This window comes from Mastigoproctus giganteus, chromosome 8, assembly GCF_048544385.1.
Source record: "Mastigoproctus giganteus isolate SK-2022 chromosome 8, ASM4854438v1, whole genome shotgun sequence".
NCBI lineage: Eukaryota > Metazoa > Arthropoda > Arachnida > Uropygi > Thelyphonidae > Mastigoproctus > Mastigoproctus giganteus.
Genome location: NC_143582.1, coordinates 181,403,860 through 181,418,596, shown reverse-complemented (window position 1 = coordinate 181,418,596; position 14,737 = coordinate 181,403,860). Strand labels below are relative to the sequence as shown.

Genomic DNA, 14,737 nt, shown 5'->3' with positions numbered 1-14,737 from the left:
GTTGGCAATAGGATATTGCATTTCACCTTCCAATGTGAGAAACTTTGCACTGCACGAACAGCTTCAATTTCTCAAATATCCGGAAATTCTGGAGGTCACAACCATAAAACAATAAAAACAATTAGCAGTCACCTGTTTATTGGGCTTTTCTGTTAGTGTAATCTATCATAAACAGACAGTAAACTCGATCTTACTGAATTTGCGATAATACTGACAGCTGAAATTCTGTGGGTTATTATGGTGAAATGTGTTTACACTTCCATGAAAACTTCAATCATATAAAAAAATTAAATTTTCAGATCTTCTCTTCATTCCTATTTTTAAAGCTTTGTAACTCGGTACTCCATTCTCACTTGCACGTATTGGGTTACTTGCAATTTGTATGTGCTGTGTTCTTTGTTATTGATTGCTTATCTTTTTTCTGTTTTAAATTTTAACCCCCAACCACAAATGTCAGTGAACAGAAATGTCAACTAGTTCATATGTACATATTACAGTATGTATTAATTATTCTGATTATAACGTATATTCTTCCGATTTTCCCGTATCATTTAATTTTTTAATTGGTAAGGTAATAAAGGGTAAATTTGTGCTTAATATATCTTTGCTTTTATAGCCTGTGGATAATATTCCTTCTATTTTTGCTAATTAGAATTGCTGTTTAATAGAATTAAAATTCAATTCACAAACATGATCACAATGACAAGCGCTTACTCCACATCGTATAGTGAACGGTACTTTACTATGTTGAGTTCGTTGTAACGTGATTTGATTGTACAGTGAACCAATTGTAAAGGGGGAGGTACATTGTATTTTTAACTATTTACGTGAAACTTTGGATAATTGGGGCAGCCGCTTAATCGGGCCAAAATATTAAAAACCGCTTAAACTAGTCCCGATGTGTCCCAAATAACCGGAATGGACTGTATATGACATCAAAATTATATTTTTTGCATCCAGTTCCTTTGTGACCACAACATAGTATCCAATCAAATTTGTCAGACAAGACTTCCCCTTAACAAACCCATGCTGCGTCTGAACTATAACTGCTGTTGGCACCTCCACAGCCAGGTGGGCAGGAGCAGCAATGCGTAGCACATGCTTCTTGATTAGACCAGGGTTCAAGACCATGACCACCAAATACGGAGGATGCAGAAAGGTCGGAATGACCGCTGAGCAATATGGCCTTAGTTGCTACTGTTCCTAAAAACCAAATAACAAACAATAACTGCTGTCTTGTCTAGATGATCCTGCAATGCTTCTTTAACCAGTAACTCCATTATTTTCCCTGGAACAGATGTTAAACTAACAGGTCTGTAATTACTCATATCACCTCTTGATCCCCCCTTTGTGAATTGGAGATACATTTGCATGTGATGCTACACTGACATTGGTAGTGAACGAAAAGGACCTGGGGGTAATTGTGCAGGCGGATATGAAGTTCTCTGAGCAGTGCAGACAGGCTGCAAGAGTAGCTCATGGTGTCTTGTCAATGATATATACAGGAATTTTTCTAGCAGGGATAAGGAGGTGATTATTCCCTTGTATAAGGCAATTGTCAGGCCACACCTTGAGTACTGTATACAGGTCTGGAGGCCTTATTTCAAGAAGGATGTAAAGCTGCTGGAATGAGTACAGAGAAGGGCAACAAGATTAATGAATGGAACAAAGGGTTGCTCTTACGAAGAAAGGCTTATGTTTTGCAAATTACAGTGTCTGGAGACTAGGCACCGGCGAGGTGATCGCATAGAGGTGTATAAAGCCTTAAATGGTTGAGCATGCTCAACGCCGATGGGATTCTTCCTCTTGCTCAGAATAATTACCTGAGAGGGCATAAATTCAGATTGAGGAAAGATAGATGTGTGGAAATTTGCCTTTAGCCAGTGGGTAGTTGGTTGGTGGAACAGATTTCCATCCCTTGTTTTGGAAGTTGATAGCCTAAATAAATTTAAGGCTCAGCTGGACAGGTATTTCGAATGAACGGAGGGGTGAAATGGAAGTGGTGTGTGTTTTTTTTTATTTTTTTATTTTTGGCTGATGCTACATAAGCTTGCTTTCTTGCATCATATGCCTCTACTAATGCTAATGCTAATCTCCAGCCCATGGGAATGTCCCCCATGTTCAAGGATGCTCTCATAATTATGGCGAAGGGTTTGTTTACTTCCTTTGCCACCTCCTTTAATAACTGGATAGATCCCATCTACCACAGTTGCCTTTGTTATTAGTATTAGTAACGGCCGCATGGTGCAAAAAAGCCTATGGCTTATGCTGCACCAGCCAAAAAAAAAAAATAATAATAATAAATCAAAAAAAATAATAATAAATAAATAAATAATAATAATTAATAAAAAAAAGGAAATTAAACCTATCATCCTATGCGCTTCCCTTACCCAAAAGTACTATCCAGATGACCTTTGAATTTCCCCAAACTGTTGGCTTCTACCACCCATGAAGGCAACTTATTCCAGTAATTTATAACTCACTGGCTAAAATAAAAATTCCTGCAGTCCAATCTAAACATTTCCCCCCGTAACTTGAATTTATGTCCCTTAGTTCTAGCATCATTTATAATCTTGAAAATTTCGTCCTCATTCATTTTACTGATGCCTCTCAGAGCCTTAAACACCTCAATCAAATCTCCTCTAAGGTGTCTAGTTTCCAAACTCTGCAACCCACGTATTCGAAGTCTTTCTTCATAAGGATGCCCTTTTGCCGATCTCACTAGGCGAGTTACCCGTCTTTGCACCCTTTCAAGAAGCTCAATGTCTTTCTTTAGGTGCGGTCTCCATACTTGAACACAGTATTCCAAGTGTGGTCTAACATAAGCCTTATATAATGGGATTATCACGTCCCTATCTCTACTTGCAAAAGTTCGATAGATCATCGATAGGACACCATGGGCCTTCCTTTCAACCTGTTTACAATGCTCAGAGAATTTCATGTCTGACCGTATCGCAACACCCAAGTCCCTTTCCTCCAGTGCTGGGTTTAGTTGAACTCCCCCAAGTGAATAAGTTATTTTGGGATTACTGTTTTCCAGGTGTAATACCTTACACTTTGTTGGATTAAAGCATGGCTGCCATTTTTCTGACCATTCCTGAAGTCTATCTAGGTCTCTCTGAAGAAGCTCAGCTTGACTGTGATCATTAACTACTCTACCAATTTTAACATCATCTGCAAATTTAGACATCATGCCCTCTATCCCTTCATCAATGTCGTTTATGAAAATTAAAAACAACAGTGGTCATAATACTGATCCTTGGGTAACCCCACTTCTTACATCAACCCAATATGCGGAATAGCCATTTATCACAACCCTCTGCCTCCTGCCCTGAAGCCATCCTGCTATCCATCTAAGGATTTTCCCTGTGATTCCAACCTGTTCCAGCTTATAAAGCAACCGCTCATGTGGGACTGAGTCAAAAGCTTTGCTGAAATCTAAATAAACAATGTTGAAATTATTCCCTAAATCCAGCTCGTGAGTGATCCTTTCGAAATAGCGAACCAGATTTGTTAAACATGATTTTCCCTTTACAAAACCATGCTGTTAAACATGATTTTCAATTCGATTTCAATTAAGAATTTCAATTCCTTAAGAATTTCAATTCGATCCAAATAATCCTGAATTCCACCCTTGATCATTGCCTCCATGATTTTCCCTACTACTGAAGTCAGACTGACAGGTCGATAATTTCCAACTTCACTTTTAGAGCCACCCTTATGTATGGGAGATACATTTGCACTTTTACAATCCAAGGGAATCTCCCCAGAGTCTAGTGATGGTCGCATAATTAGCCTCAATGGTTCAATGCACTCGCTTGCCGCCTCCCTTAAGATTATAGGGTATATTCCACCAACTCCAGGAGCCTTACTGGTCTGTAGGCTCGAAAGTTTTTTCATTAAATAATCTTGCGAAATTTCAATATCATTAATTACATATTTTTTAACTTCACTCCCACAATTTCCCATTGCCACAAAAGGCTTTTCATTTGTAAATATCGATGCCAAATAACTGTTGAGTTCATCTGCAACGGCAGCTGGTGTATTTATTACTATCCCCTTTCCCTTATGTAAAGGTCCGATCTGGTTTGTCCTGCTCTTCTTGGCATTTATATATGTGAAGAATTCTTTATCCCCCCCTCTTTGCTCTGCTAGTGATTTCTCATAAACTGCCTTTGCCTGTCGAATCTTTTCTGTGGCTCTATTACACATCACCTTGTAGCTGTTATAGGCTTCAGTACTTTTTATTGCTCTGTACCCTTTCCATGCCACCTTTTTCTGCTCAAGTAATGTGGCAACTTCACTATTCATCCAACTTGGAACCCTTCTCGTGGAGTATTTTTTTTTTTAATGGTATACAGTCTGTCCTCGTATAGCACGATAGTTGCGTTCCTAGAAACCCTCGTGCAATGCAAAATCGTGCAATATAAACAACAGGCCCTATGGGAAAAGTAGGGTTAGGTGCCAACCACCCAAGATTGAACACACATTTGGAACCAAAACATTACCAAACACAATAAATAATCGGGTAATTTTAATCGTTATAAAATACGTAAGTATTTTATAACGATTAAAATACGTAATAAAAATAATATTATATTATAATAAAGTATTTTTTAATACTAGAAAAGTATTTTTTACGAATAAAATACGTATTTTATTCGTAAAAATTTATTATATTAAATAAAATAGTCGTAATAAAATACTTACGTATTTTATAATACGTAAGTATAAATTATAATACGTAAGTCGTAATAAAATATTGCTAATGCTTTTGCTTCTATCGTAAGCAAACTTGCTTTTTGTTTGATTTTCTATCCAAACAGATGACAGCCGTTCCATCTCTTCCAATTCTTGTCTTAATCTAATGGATTTTAATTACACTTTGAGTTGTTCCCACTATGAAAGTTGTTTTTATTTTCGCTGCATTCTTTGTAATTCTCGGCGTTGCCTCATTTAGGTCTGTAGCACGTGCAATATCACATGGTCTTTAATTTCGCTCAAAATGTTTCACAATTTCGTATTTTTTCTCTATCGACAGAAGAGGACTGGCCATAAGCCTTACGGGGGAAACCACGGTGGGCCGGAGGCCGGTGTGATTTTGGCCATAAACCGTAGTATGAGGCCACTATAAATTTTCCCGGGTAAGAATTTTTGACCTAGTCCGCCTCTGTTTATCGATATTGCTTTTTTTTTTTTTCTCTCTGAATCTGCAGTGTCTTAGCCAGGACGCTTCCTTTTCACACCTTTTAAGTATTTTACTAATTTTTAGGGAATAAAGTACAATTACAAAACGAGGTGGCACGCTTGATACACATAAACAAAGCTGCGCGCGTGTAGCAACTGAATAAATAACACCGTAAAGGCCGAGATACAATATTAATTAACACCTCACATTTTACTAAAGCACATTTCTGGAGGTTACTACCATAAAACAATAAAAACAATTTCCAGTTGCGTTTCTGCTAGTGGAATCTGTTATAAACTGGTAGTAAACTCCATCTAATTGCATTTGCGATTATATCGATAGCTGGAATTGTGTTGGTTTTTACGTTATTATGGCGAAATGTGTTTCCCCTTCACTGATATAAAACACATAAATACATTTTCAGAATCTTCTTCATTCCTATCGTGTTGCGTTCAGTTGGGGTGATTCCGCGTTCGACTGCCATTTCTTGTAAACACAAAGGCGAATCGTGTATAAGCGAATTCGGTTCGTGTTATATAAGATAACGTTCCCCTATTTATAAATCGTGTATGATCAAATTCGTGTAATGCAAACACGTGCTATACGAGGACCGACTGTATACGCATTCAAGGCATCTGTGTTTAATGTTTTAAAAGCGTACCACAGTTCAATTGTATTCATTCTCTGCGCGATATCTACCCAGTTAATAGAGGCCGTGTAGTACCTTAAGGCATCGTAATTTCCTTTTCTGAAATTAAAACCCATTCCTTTGCCTTTTACTTCTGCTACCTCTCTCGTCATCATCCACCGTAGAACTCCGTGATCACTTCCAGCTACTGGTTCCTCTACTGTCAGCCCTGTTATGTCATCTGATTCATGTGTGATGATGAGGTCTAGGATATTCTTTTCTCTAGTATTTTCCCTGACATGTTGATACAAATAACAGTCATCTAGTTGATTTAAAAATTTTGTTCCCCATGTCGAGTTTCCTTCCCATTTACTCCAATCAATTAGAGGCAAATTGAAATCACCCATAATAAGGCATTGACGCTTACTTGCCCATTCCATTTGCATGTAAAGGCTTTTGTCATAATCGTCACAATCACCTATTCTGTAGATTACTCCTACTCGCATTATACCTTTGTTTCCAACTATCTCACACCATACAGACTCTATACTAGCATGTCAAATGTCTGATCCGGGAAAGCTATCGTCGCACTCAGGCTGCTTCTGATAAGAAGCATTACCCCACTGCCCCTTCTATCTACTCTATCCTTCCTAAATACATTATACAAGCCGTACTGGAACTCATCATCCCCAGTGAAGTTATGTTTAACTTCAACAATTTCTCCTCCACTTTTCTCTCAGTTATTACAAAATCATTTAACTCCCTATTAGAGTTTGATAAACATCTGGCTCTCTCCTCCTTGAATAACTCCTCATGTGTGAATGTAGATGCAAAATACTCATTTAGTTCGCCATTCATGGTCATTCTCAGATAGAGAATGATCATTCTCTATCTGAGAATGATCATCTATGGTCAAGCCATTGATATCAAGTGGACCAATCTGATTCATCCCCTTCCTTTTAGAGTTTATATAAGTAATGACATCTTTGCATCCTTTGCCAAAAGTTTTCCTATAATCTGCCTTTGCTTGCCTAACCTCCTTTGTGACTGTATTACAGACTTGCTTATATCTACCATAGGCTTCTGTGTTGCCTGACAATTTATGTGCATCCCATGCATTTTTCTTCTCTGCCATGAGTGTCATTAGTTCATCTGGCATCCATTTGGGCCTAAACTTAGAGATACATTTGTTGTATTTCTTAGTTGGAACAAAAAGCCTAATAGCTTTCAAAATTACTTCCTTGAATGCTTCCCATTTAGAATTTGCTTTTGGTAACATCATGAGTTGGTCCCACTGTATAGAACCTAAAAAATCTCTAAGGCTACTGTAGTCACCTTCACAAAAGCAAAAACCCTTCCCTTTACCCCTGATGGTAGTTATATCTTTAAGTAAATCCCACACATTGGTATACTGTGATCACTGCCACCTAGTGGTTCCTTTATCTGTAAATTCTTAATGCATGAATAATCACTGCTGATAATCAGATCAAGAGTGTTTCCTCTCTAAAATGCTGCTGTAGAAAAGAATTGTCCAATAATTCCACAAAAGCCTTGCTAGTGTGCAAGTGACCAACACACAAGTTCCATTCTATATCTGGAAAGTTAAAATCCCCCCATTATAAGACATTCTGATTTACTGGCACACTATTTCTATGTATAATTGTTCACTGTACTCATCAGAGTCATTAGGCCTAGAACAAACTCCTACCCTCATTTCTGCTTTCCCAGTGCTTAGGTCAACCTAAACAGACTCAACATTGCACTGCCCATCTATGTCAACTGTATGCACTTCCTTAGATTTTTATGTGTTTCTTAACTAACAGCATAACCCCTCCTCCCTTCCTATCCTTTCTGTACACATAGTACTCCCAAATTACAGTTCTGCTTCCCTTATATCTGGGTGGCACCACATCCCTGATATCCCAACAGTATCTGCCTTGGATGTCTTAACCAGCACTTCAAATTCATCAAATTTATTTACTATACTCCTAGCACTGGTATACATGCATCATACTTAAATGATATACTAAAATGATAGCATTTCTCAACTACTTAGTAGTTGGCTACATATAAGCATGATGCTCTAGCACTAACTAATATGTTAGTTAACTTCTATGTAACGCGAGGCTATTGTCCTAAATCAGGGGTCGGCAAACCATGGCTCTTTAACTTTTAGCCTGTATGAAGTACAATTTGAAATGGAATTAGAGGAGTTAAAAATCAAGGACGTGAAGTGCAACACTAAAATGCCTTAAAACTGAAATTGAGGATTTGGAGAGGCAAAAGGCTGCCCTTGCAATTCTGCACAAATGGACGGCAATAGACTAGTTGGAAAAGCAAGACCAAATTGTGTTCGATGCTTGGAGTAGCTTACTAGGCAGGTATATAAATTTGGAGATATTTGCGTTTGGACTTCCCTCAATTTTTGGTTTGACGAATTTCTGCGGGCAAATATTTTCAAACATGAACTATATTAACAATAAATCAAGAAACCGTCTGAACAATGCGAGTCTCTCAGCATGTTTAAAGATGAAAATTAAAGCATACTTGCCTCATGTTGAGAGGCTCACTCAAGAGAAGTTCAGCAGCAAAAGTCACCTTAATTCATACCTAATTGGATGTTTGTTAAGTTTTTCCAGTATTAATAAATAATATTTCAAAATATATATATATTTTAAAAAAATGCCTTCCCACTCTATTCCATATATTAAAAAACTTCCCCACCCCTTCCCCTCCTCCCAACTTGAGCTGAGGTGTGGCTGTTTGGATTATCTTTTTATTTAATTTGATCAAAAAAGGCCTAAACGTATTATGCAAAATTTATTTATTTTTTGCCCTAAATGTATTATGCAAAATATATTTATTTTTTTTTTTTAATTGCTATTCGAAAAGACTCATGTGTTGAAACTTCCAGATTTCATATTCTCCAAGTTCTTGTGTGACTGCTGATGTTACAAAATTTGATAAAATTATTAGAAAGTTAATACTGACCCTTTTAACATTGAAATTTAGAGGGATAACATATTGGCCATTTTACAATTTGTGCTTAAGTCGTGCAGCGTCTCGAGAGCTGCAAGCACATACATGATCATTTTTAGTAGATTGGTTTTTAGTCAGTGATGAATATTTTTCAATCCAAAAAAAAAAAAAGATGTTGCTATGTGTATTGTCTGCATTATTGGAGAAGGATTGTTTTTCAGGAGTGCAGGCAGCATTGTTCGACTCTGCTCTTTCGTCTGCTCTTTGGTGCACAAAAATGATTAGAAAGATCCCATCAGGGGATGATGGGATTAATCTTAATATTAAAGGAAGCAGCAAAAGAGGTAAGCAAACCTTTAGCCATAATTATGAGAGCATCCTTGGATTCAGGGGAGGTCCTTTTGGGTTGGAGATGTAAATGCCCGCCTAGTGCATAAAGGGGAAATCAAAGAATAAAGTGAATAATTATGGACCTGTAAGCTTGATCTCTGTTCCAGGGAAAATAATGGAGTCACTAGTTAAAGAAGTAATGTAGGACATCTCAACAGGAATGCATTTTATAAATTTTGTTAAGAGGGCAGTCTTTTCTGACTAATCTGATTGGCTATTATGATATAGTAACAAAGGAACTAGGTGCAAAAATATAATTTTGATATCATATACTTAGATTTTGGAAAAACTTTTGATATTGTTCTACCTGAAAGACTGCTATGGTTAAAGGGATGGACAAGTGGGAGAAAACAGCGAGTGGTTATCAACGGGCACTGATCTTCTTGGACTAATGTTATTAGTGGAGTCCACAAGGGTTCAGTGCTGGGCCCATTGTTGTTTTTGATATTTATTAATTATATTGTTGAAGAATACCAGGCTTAATGTCTAAGTTTGTAGATGCTGTAAAGGTTGGCAGGGTGATTTATGACAGTAATCAAGGTATGCTACTGCAACAAGATCTAGAAAAATTAGGCAGATGGGTAATAATTGGAAATTGAAATTTAATATTGACAAATGTAAGTACTGCATAAGGATAACAGTAATCCCAGAATAACATACCAACTGTGTGGTTACCACACTGAAGATAGTAGAGAACAAAAAAGACCTTGGGATAATTGTTCAGTTAGGCATGAAATTCTCTGAGTAGTGCAGGCATGCTGCTAATGGATAGCTGATGGGATTTTGTTAGTGATATACAGGAATTTTGTTATCAAGATTTAGGAGATAATTATTCCTTTGTATAAGGCAATAGTAAAGTTGCATCTTATAGGGAAAGCAAGATCGGGAAGCATCATTTTAGGAAGGATGTGGATCTGTTGGAATGAATGCATAAAAGAACAATGAAATTAGTGAGAGGAACAGAAGGGTACTCCTACCAGTAAAGGCTTCATTTCTGCAAATTTCAGCATCTGGAGACAAGGCATTTGTGAGGCAATCTGATTGATGTGTTTAAGGCTTTGAATGGATTGGGTAAGCTAAGTGCTAATGGCATCAATCCTCATGTGCAGACAACACACGTGGGGGCATAAATTTAAGGATGGTTGCATGATATATTTGTGTAAATTTGCTTTCAACCAGTGGACAAGTATTGATCGTTAGAGCAAACTTCCATTTTGTGTTGATGAAGTGAGTAAGTTGAATAAATTTAAGGAACAACTAGACAGATTATTAGAGGAGTTGGGCAGGTGATGTAGGAAGTGTTTTACCCTACTCTTCTGATTCTCTATAAGCTTGCTTTCTTTCACCATTTGCCACTATTAATACTAAATGAATTAGGTTAAAACAGCAGTGGTCACACAGAACCCATCATGTGCTCCAAATAAATAATTTTTTCCCTTTTCTTTTGATTTAAGTTTAATGACTGTAACTTTATATCTTCCTAAATATAGATATAGTTTTATTTGAATTGTTTTTGAAGACAATATTTCATGATTTTCAGAGTAATTAGTCGAAAGCATATGAGAGGTACTGCACAACCCTTTATGCAACTTCTTTTGGTTTGAGGCACGTCGTACCTCACAGTTTCTGCTTGGGTATTTTGATTATGTCAAATGAATGCCATTCAAGTTCAACATTATGCACCAGTTCTGTTCTATCAGGGAATTGGTCTAGTTAATGAGTTATTATTTTATTATTAGCCTATGGTGCAAGAAAGCCTGAGGCTTATGCTGCACCAGCCGAGAGAGAGAGAGAGAGAGAGAGAGAGAGAGAGAGAGAGAGAGAGAGAGAGAGAGAGAGAGAGAGAGAGAGAGAGAGAAGTAGAAAGGAATCACCAAGAAAGAGAAGAATGATAATATCTAGCTCAGGACCCTGGGTTTCCCAATCCCATACTTACCAGAAGTGAGCCCCTGGGGTTATATGAGACATATAACATCAGCAGGAATACTAGGCAATGGCCAATGGTAGTGTTTTATTCCATGTTAAATGTAGCAGCTAATAAATGTACAAGTACTACTTTTTTTCCAACAACGTAGATGAAATCAAGAAATTGCCAAGAAGGCATTTCCTGAGAAAGTTACCTGGAAATCTTAAAAATGACAAAGTAAAACAGAAGTCACTAATGACCAATATTCTCCGTGAGGTAAGGGAAATGGAGGCAGGAGCTAACTGGAATAGCCACAGTAATAACAAAAGACCTATAACAGGCTCAAGAGAAAGGTGCCACTTCTGCATAGGGAAAAAGAAAAAAAAAAAAAAATGATTCTGCTGTGAATATTGCATCAAATTTTCATGCTTGAACCATGTAAAAATGCTGTGCACTAACTGCTTCAACAAACCTGGTGAAGAGGGAAAATGATACTTCAATTTTATAAATTTAGTGTTCATATTGTTATTTTATGTTCAGCAGAATTAATAAACTATTTTTTGTTTTAAATTATGAGCATTTTTGTAGTCATAGATCCAAACATTTTTAAATCCATTACTGAGTTGGAGTCCATTTCTGTAGACTCCTCCAAGCTACCAAACAAAATTCTAAACCATAAAGAGTGTCCATTCATAATTTCAAAATTTCACATTTTTCTGTGCTGATTAAACTATTAGGATTAGGTTTATATTTCATGATTTAATGCTTCCTCTCCCTTTCCAGCAGAATTAGTAAAATTGGCTGCAAATTTCTGCTGCTTACATATCTGCTCAGAAATATATATGCAAACATTGTTTCATGCTTATTTTATGAATACGACTTTATTTTTTCAATTTTTACCCAAAATAATATTTTATTTTGTTTTTTTAAATAACATAGATTTAAAAAAAACCAGCATTTTTTAAATTTTTAAATTTTTTATTGAAAATTAAAAAGTTACATGAAATAAGTACTGCAGTGTATAAAGATGAAATACTGGAATGCTGCAAGCAGAATTTAAAAAAAATTAAAAACTTTCTCCATAAATAACAAACAAAATTGGGCACCTGTCAAGTACCTCACGATCCCCATTGCAACATTTTGGGGTGCGATTGCTCCCAGGTTAAACATATTGTGATTCATTGTTTTTTTAATTATATATCTGTACACATTTCAACAATTTGTACTAGCATATCCTTTACAATTTTTTCAAAGAATATTTTATCCCTATTCTGTTTTTCTACAGAATTTGTCTTTTATATATATATATATATTTTTGATTTGTAAAATAATAAGAGGAGTTGACCTCAATAATTTTTCAATAAGACCAATTTTGTATGCCATTGTACCCCTTGAAAGGACCTTGCGATCGGTGGACAAGCTATAATTCAGATACTACCTTAAAAAGTTTTTCTCATATTGCTGGTATTCTATATAAGGAGCAAAGTTATATACTGAGAATAAGTTTTCATTTATTTTACAGGAAATCTCATTGATCTGTCAAATAAAAATGATCTGATTGATTTAATGTCCTCTGATGACTCTAGTGATAAAATTATTCCAGTGAAAAGAACAAAGGCTGAATTAAGAGATATGTGGAGAAGAGCTATTTTAGAGCAAATATTGCTCATAAGGATGGAAAAAGAAAACAAGAAATTGCAAGGTAGTATTTTTTTTTTTTGAATAATTTGCTAAACTATTTCCTTTGTGCCTCAGTCCTGTTTTCTGTTTGGATTATAACAAGCATATTAGTTAAATTTACATGATACTTCATGATATAATTTAGGGGTGTGCAGATTTTTCATGCATGCAATTAGTAACAGAATTCCCCTTTTTTCTGATATCATTCAACTTTGATACAAATTTTGATTACCAATATTTTCCTTCCCACAGTGAAATTCTGCTGTCTTTCTGTGATTTCAATTTATAATCATGGAACATAGCATCCCTATCAAGAAAAACTTCCACCAGCTGTATGATGCTTTCAATGGTCAATATACAGTTAATACAAAAGTAAATACAGATGTCTCATGCACGTGTGCCTGTGCGTGCATGCATGCATGCATGCACGCGCATACACAATATTTATAATTCCTGAAAGATAAGAGAAATTAGTGGTTGGCCTAATTAATTATGCCTTGCTGAAATCCAAATAAGCTATATTGAAATAATTCCTTACATCCAGCTCATGAGTAACTACATCAAAATAGCTAATCAGATCAGTTAAATGTGACTTTCCCCTAACAAAAGTATGTTGTGTATCCTTCGGAATGCTATTTCTATCTAAATCTCCCTGGATTGCACTCTTAATCATTGCCTCCATGATTTTCCCAACCACTGAAGTCAGACTGACTGGTCTGTAGTTGAAACTCACTTTGGTTCTAGAACGTAGAGTAAAAAAAATATGTGGAGGTCCTAAAGTCTCGAAACTTTATTAGACAGACAACTTGAGTAGTCGAGACCTAATAAGACATGTGTCAGATGAACTAATAAGACATGTGGCAGAGAAGAAAAATGTATGGGATGCATATAAAGTATCAGGTGACACAGAAGCCTATGGCAGATATAAACTAGTCTGTAATCAAGTCAGAATGGAGGTTAGGCAGGCAAAGGCAGATTACGAGAAATCCTTCGCAAAGGATGCAAAGAAAAACAGCAAAGAGTTCTTTACTTATGTAAACTCTAGAAGGAAAGGGATGAATCAAATTGGACCACTTAACATAGATGGGTTGACTATTGATGATCATGATTAGGTAACTGATAAACTGAATGAGTATTTTGCATCTACATTCACACAAGAGGAATTATTGAATGAGGGGAGTGCCAAACTCTAACAGTGAGCTAAGTGATTTTGTAATAACTGAGAGTAAAGCGGTGGAGAAATTGTTGAAGTTAAACATAAAAAAGGCACCTTGGGGTGGATGGGATCTATCTAGTTATATTAAAAGAGGCAGCAAAGGAAGTAAGCAAACCCTTAGCCATAATTATGAGAGCTTCCTTGGACTCAGGGAGGTCCCCAAGGACTGGAGGTGTGCAAATGTATCACCAATTCACAAAGGGGGTTCAAAAGGTGACACAAGTAATTATAGACTTGTGTTCCAGGGAAAATAAGGAATCATTGGTTAAAGAAGCTTTGCAGGATCATCTAGACAAGACTGCAGTATGCTCCATTCAGTGCCTCCTGTGGTTTCCTGTCAAAACTATATCAGAAGGATTTTGATGAATCTTGATGCTGAGAAATCTCCAGTTCCTTGGTGGTATTTCTCCACTTGTTCTCAAAACCTGTGCTCCTGAACTTACTCCTATTCTTTGCCGCCTTTTTTCACTTTCTTATTCCAAAGGTGTTTTTCCTTCAGCTTGGAGATTTGCTCATATCCAGCCAGTTCCTAAAAAGGGTGACAAATCCCCTCCCATCCAATTATCGCCCCATTGCAATTACTTCTACTCTTTCTAAAGTAATGGAGAAATCAATTAACCGCCAACTCTTAAACTATCTAGAAACCGTCCGTCTGATCAACGATCGCCAGTCTGGAATCCGTCAGTGTCAATCCACTAGTGATATTCTGGCTTATGTTACCCATTTATAGACTAATTCAATGGAAAAGTT

At 36.5% G+C, this 14,737-nt stretch overlaps 1 protein-coding gene across 3 annotated transcripts in view; it reads left to right on the top strand.

The window, feature by feature from the left end:
- LOC150082046 (TBC1 domain family member 1-like) overlaps positions 1 to 14,737 on the top strand; it is a 402,976-nt gene that overhangs the window by 289,351 nt on the left and 98,888 nt on the right. For all 3 annotated transcript variants that reach the window (XM_090379078.1, XM_090379077.1, XM_090379079.1), the window contains one exon: positions 12,614 to 12,793. In XM_090379078.1, coding sequence (XP_090235204.1) covers positions 12,614 to 12,793 — 180 coding nt within the window. The remainder of the gene's footprint in view (positions 1 to 12,613; positions 12,794 to 14,737) is intronic.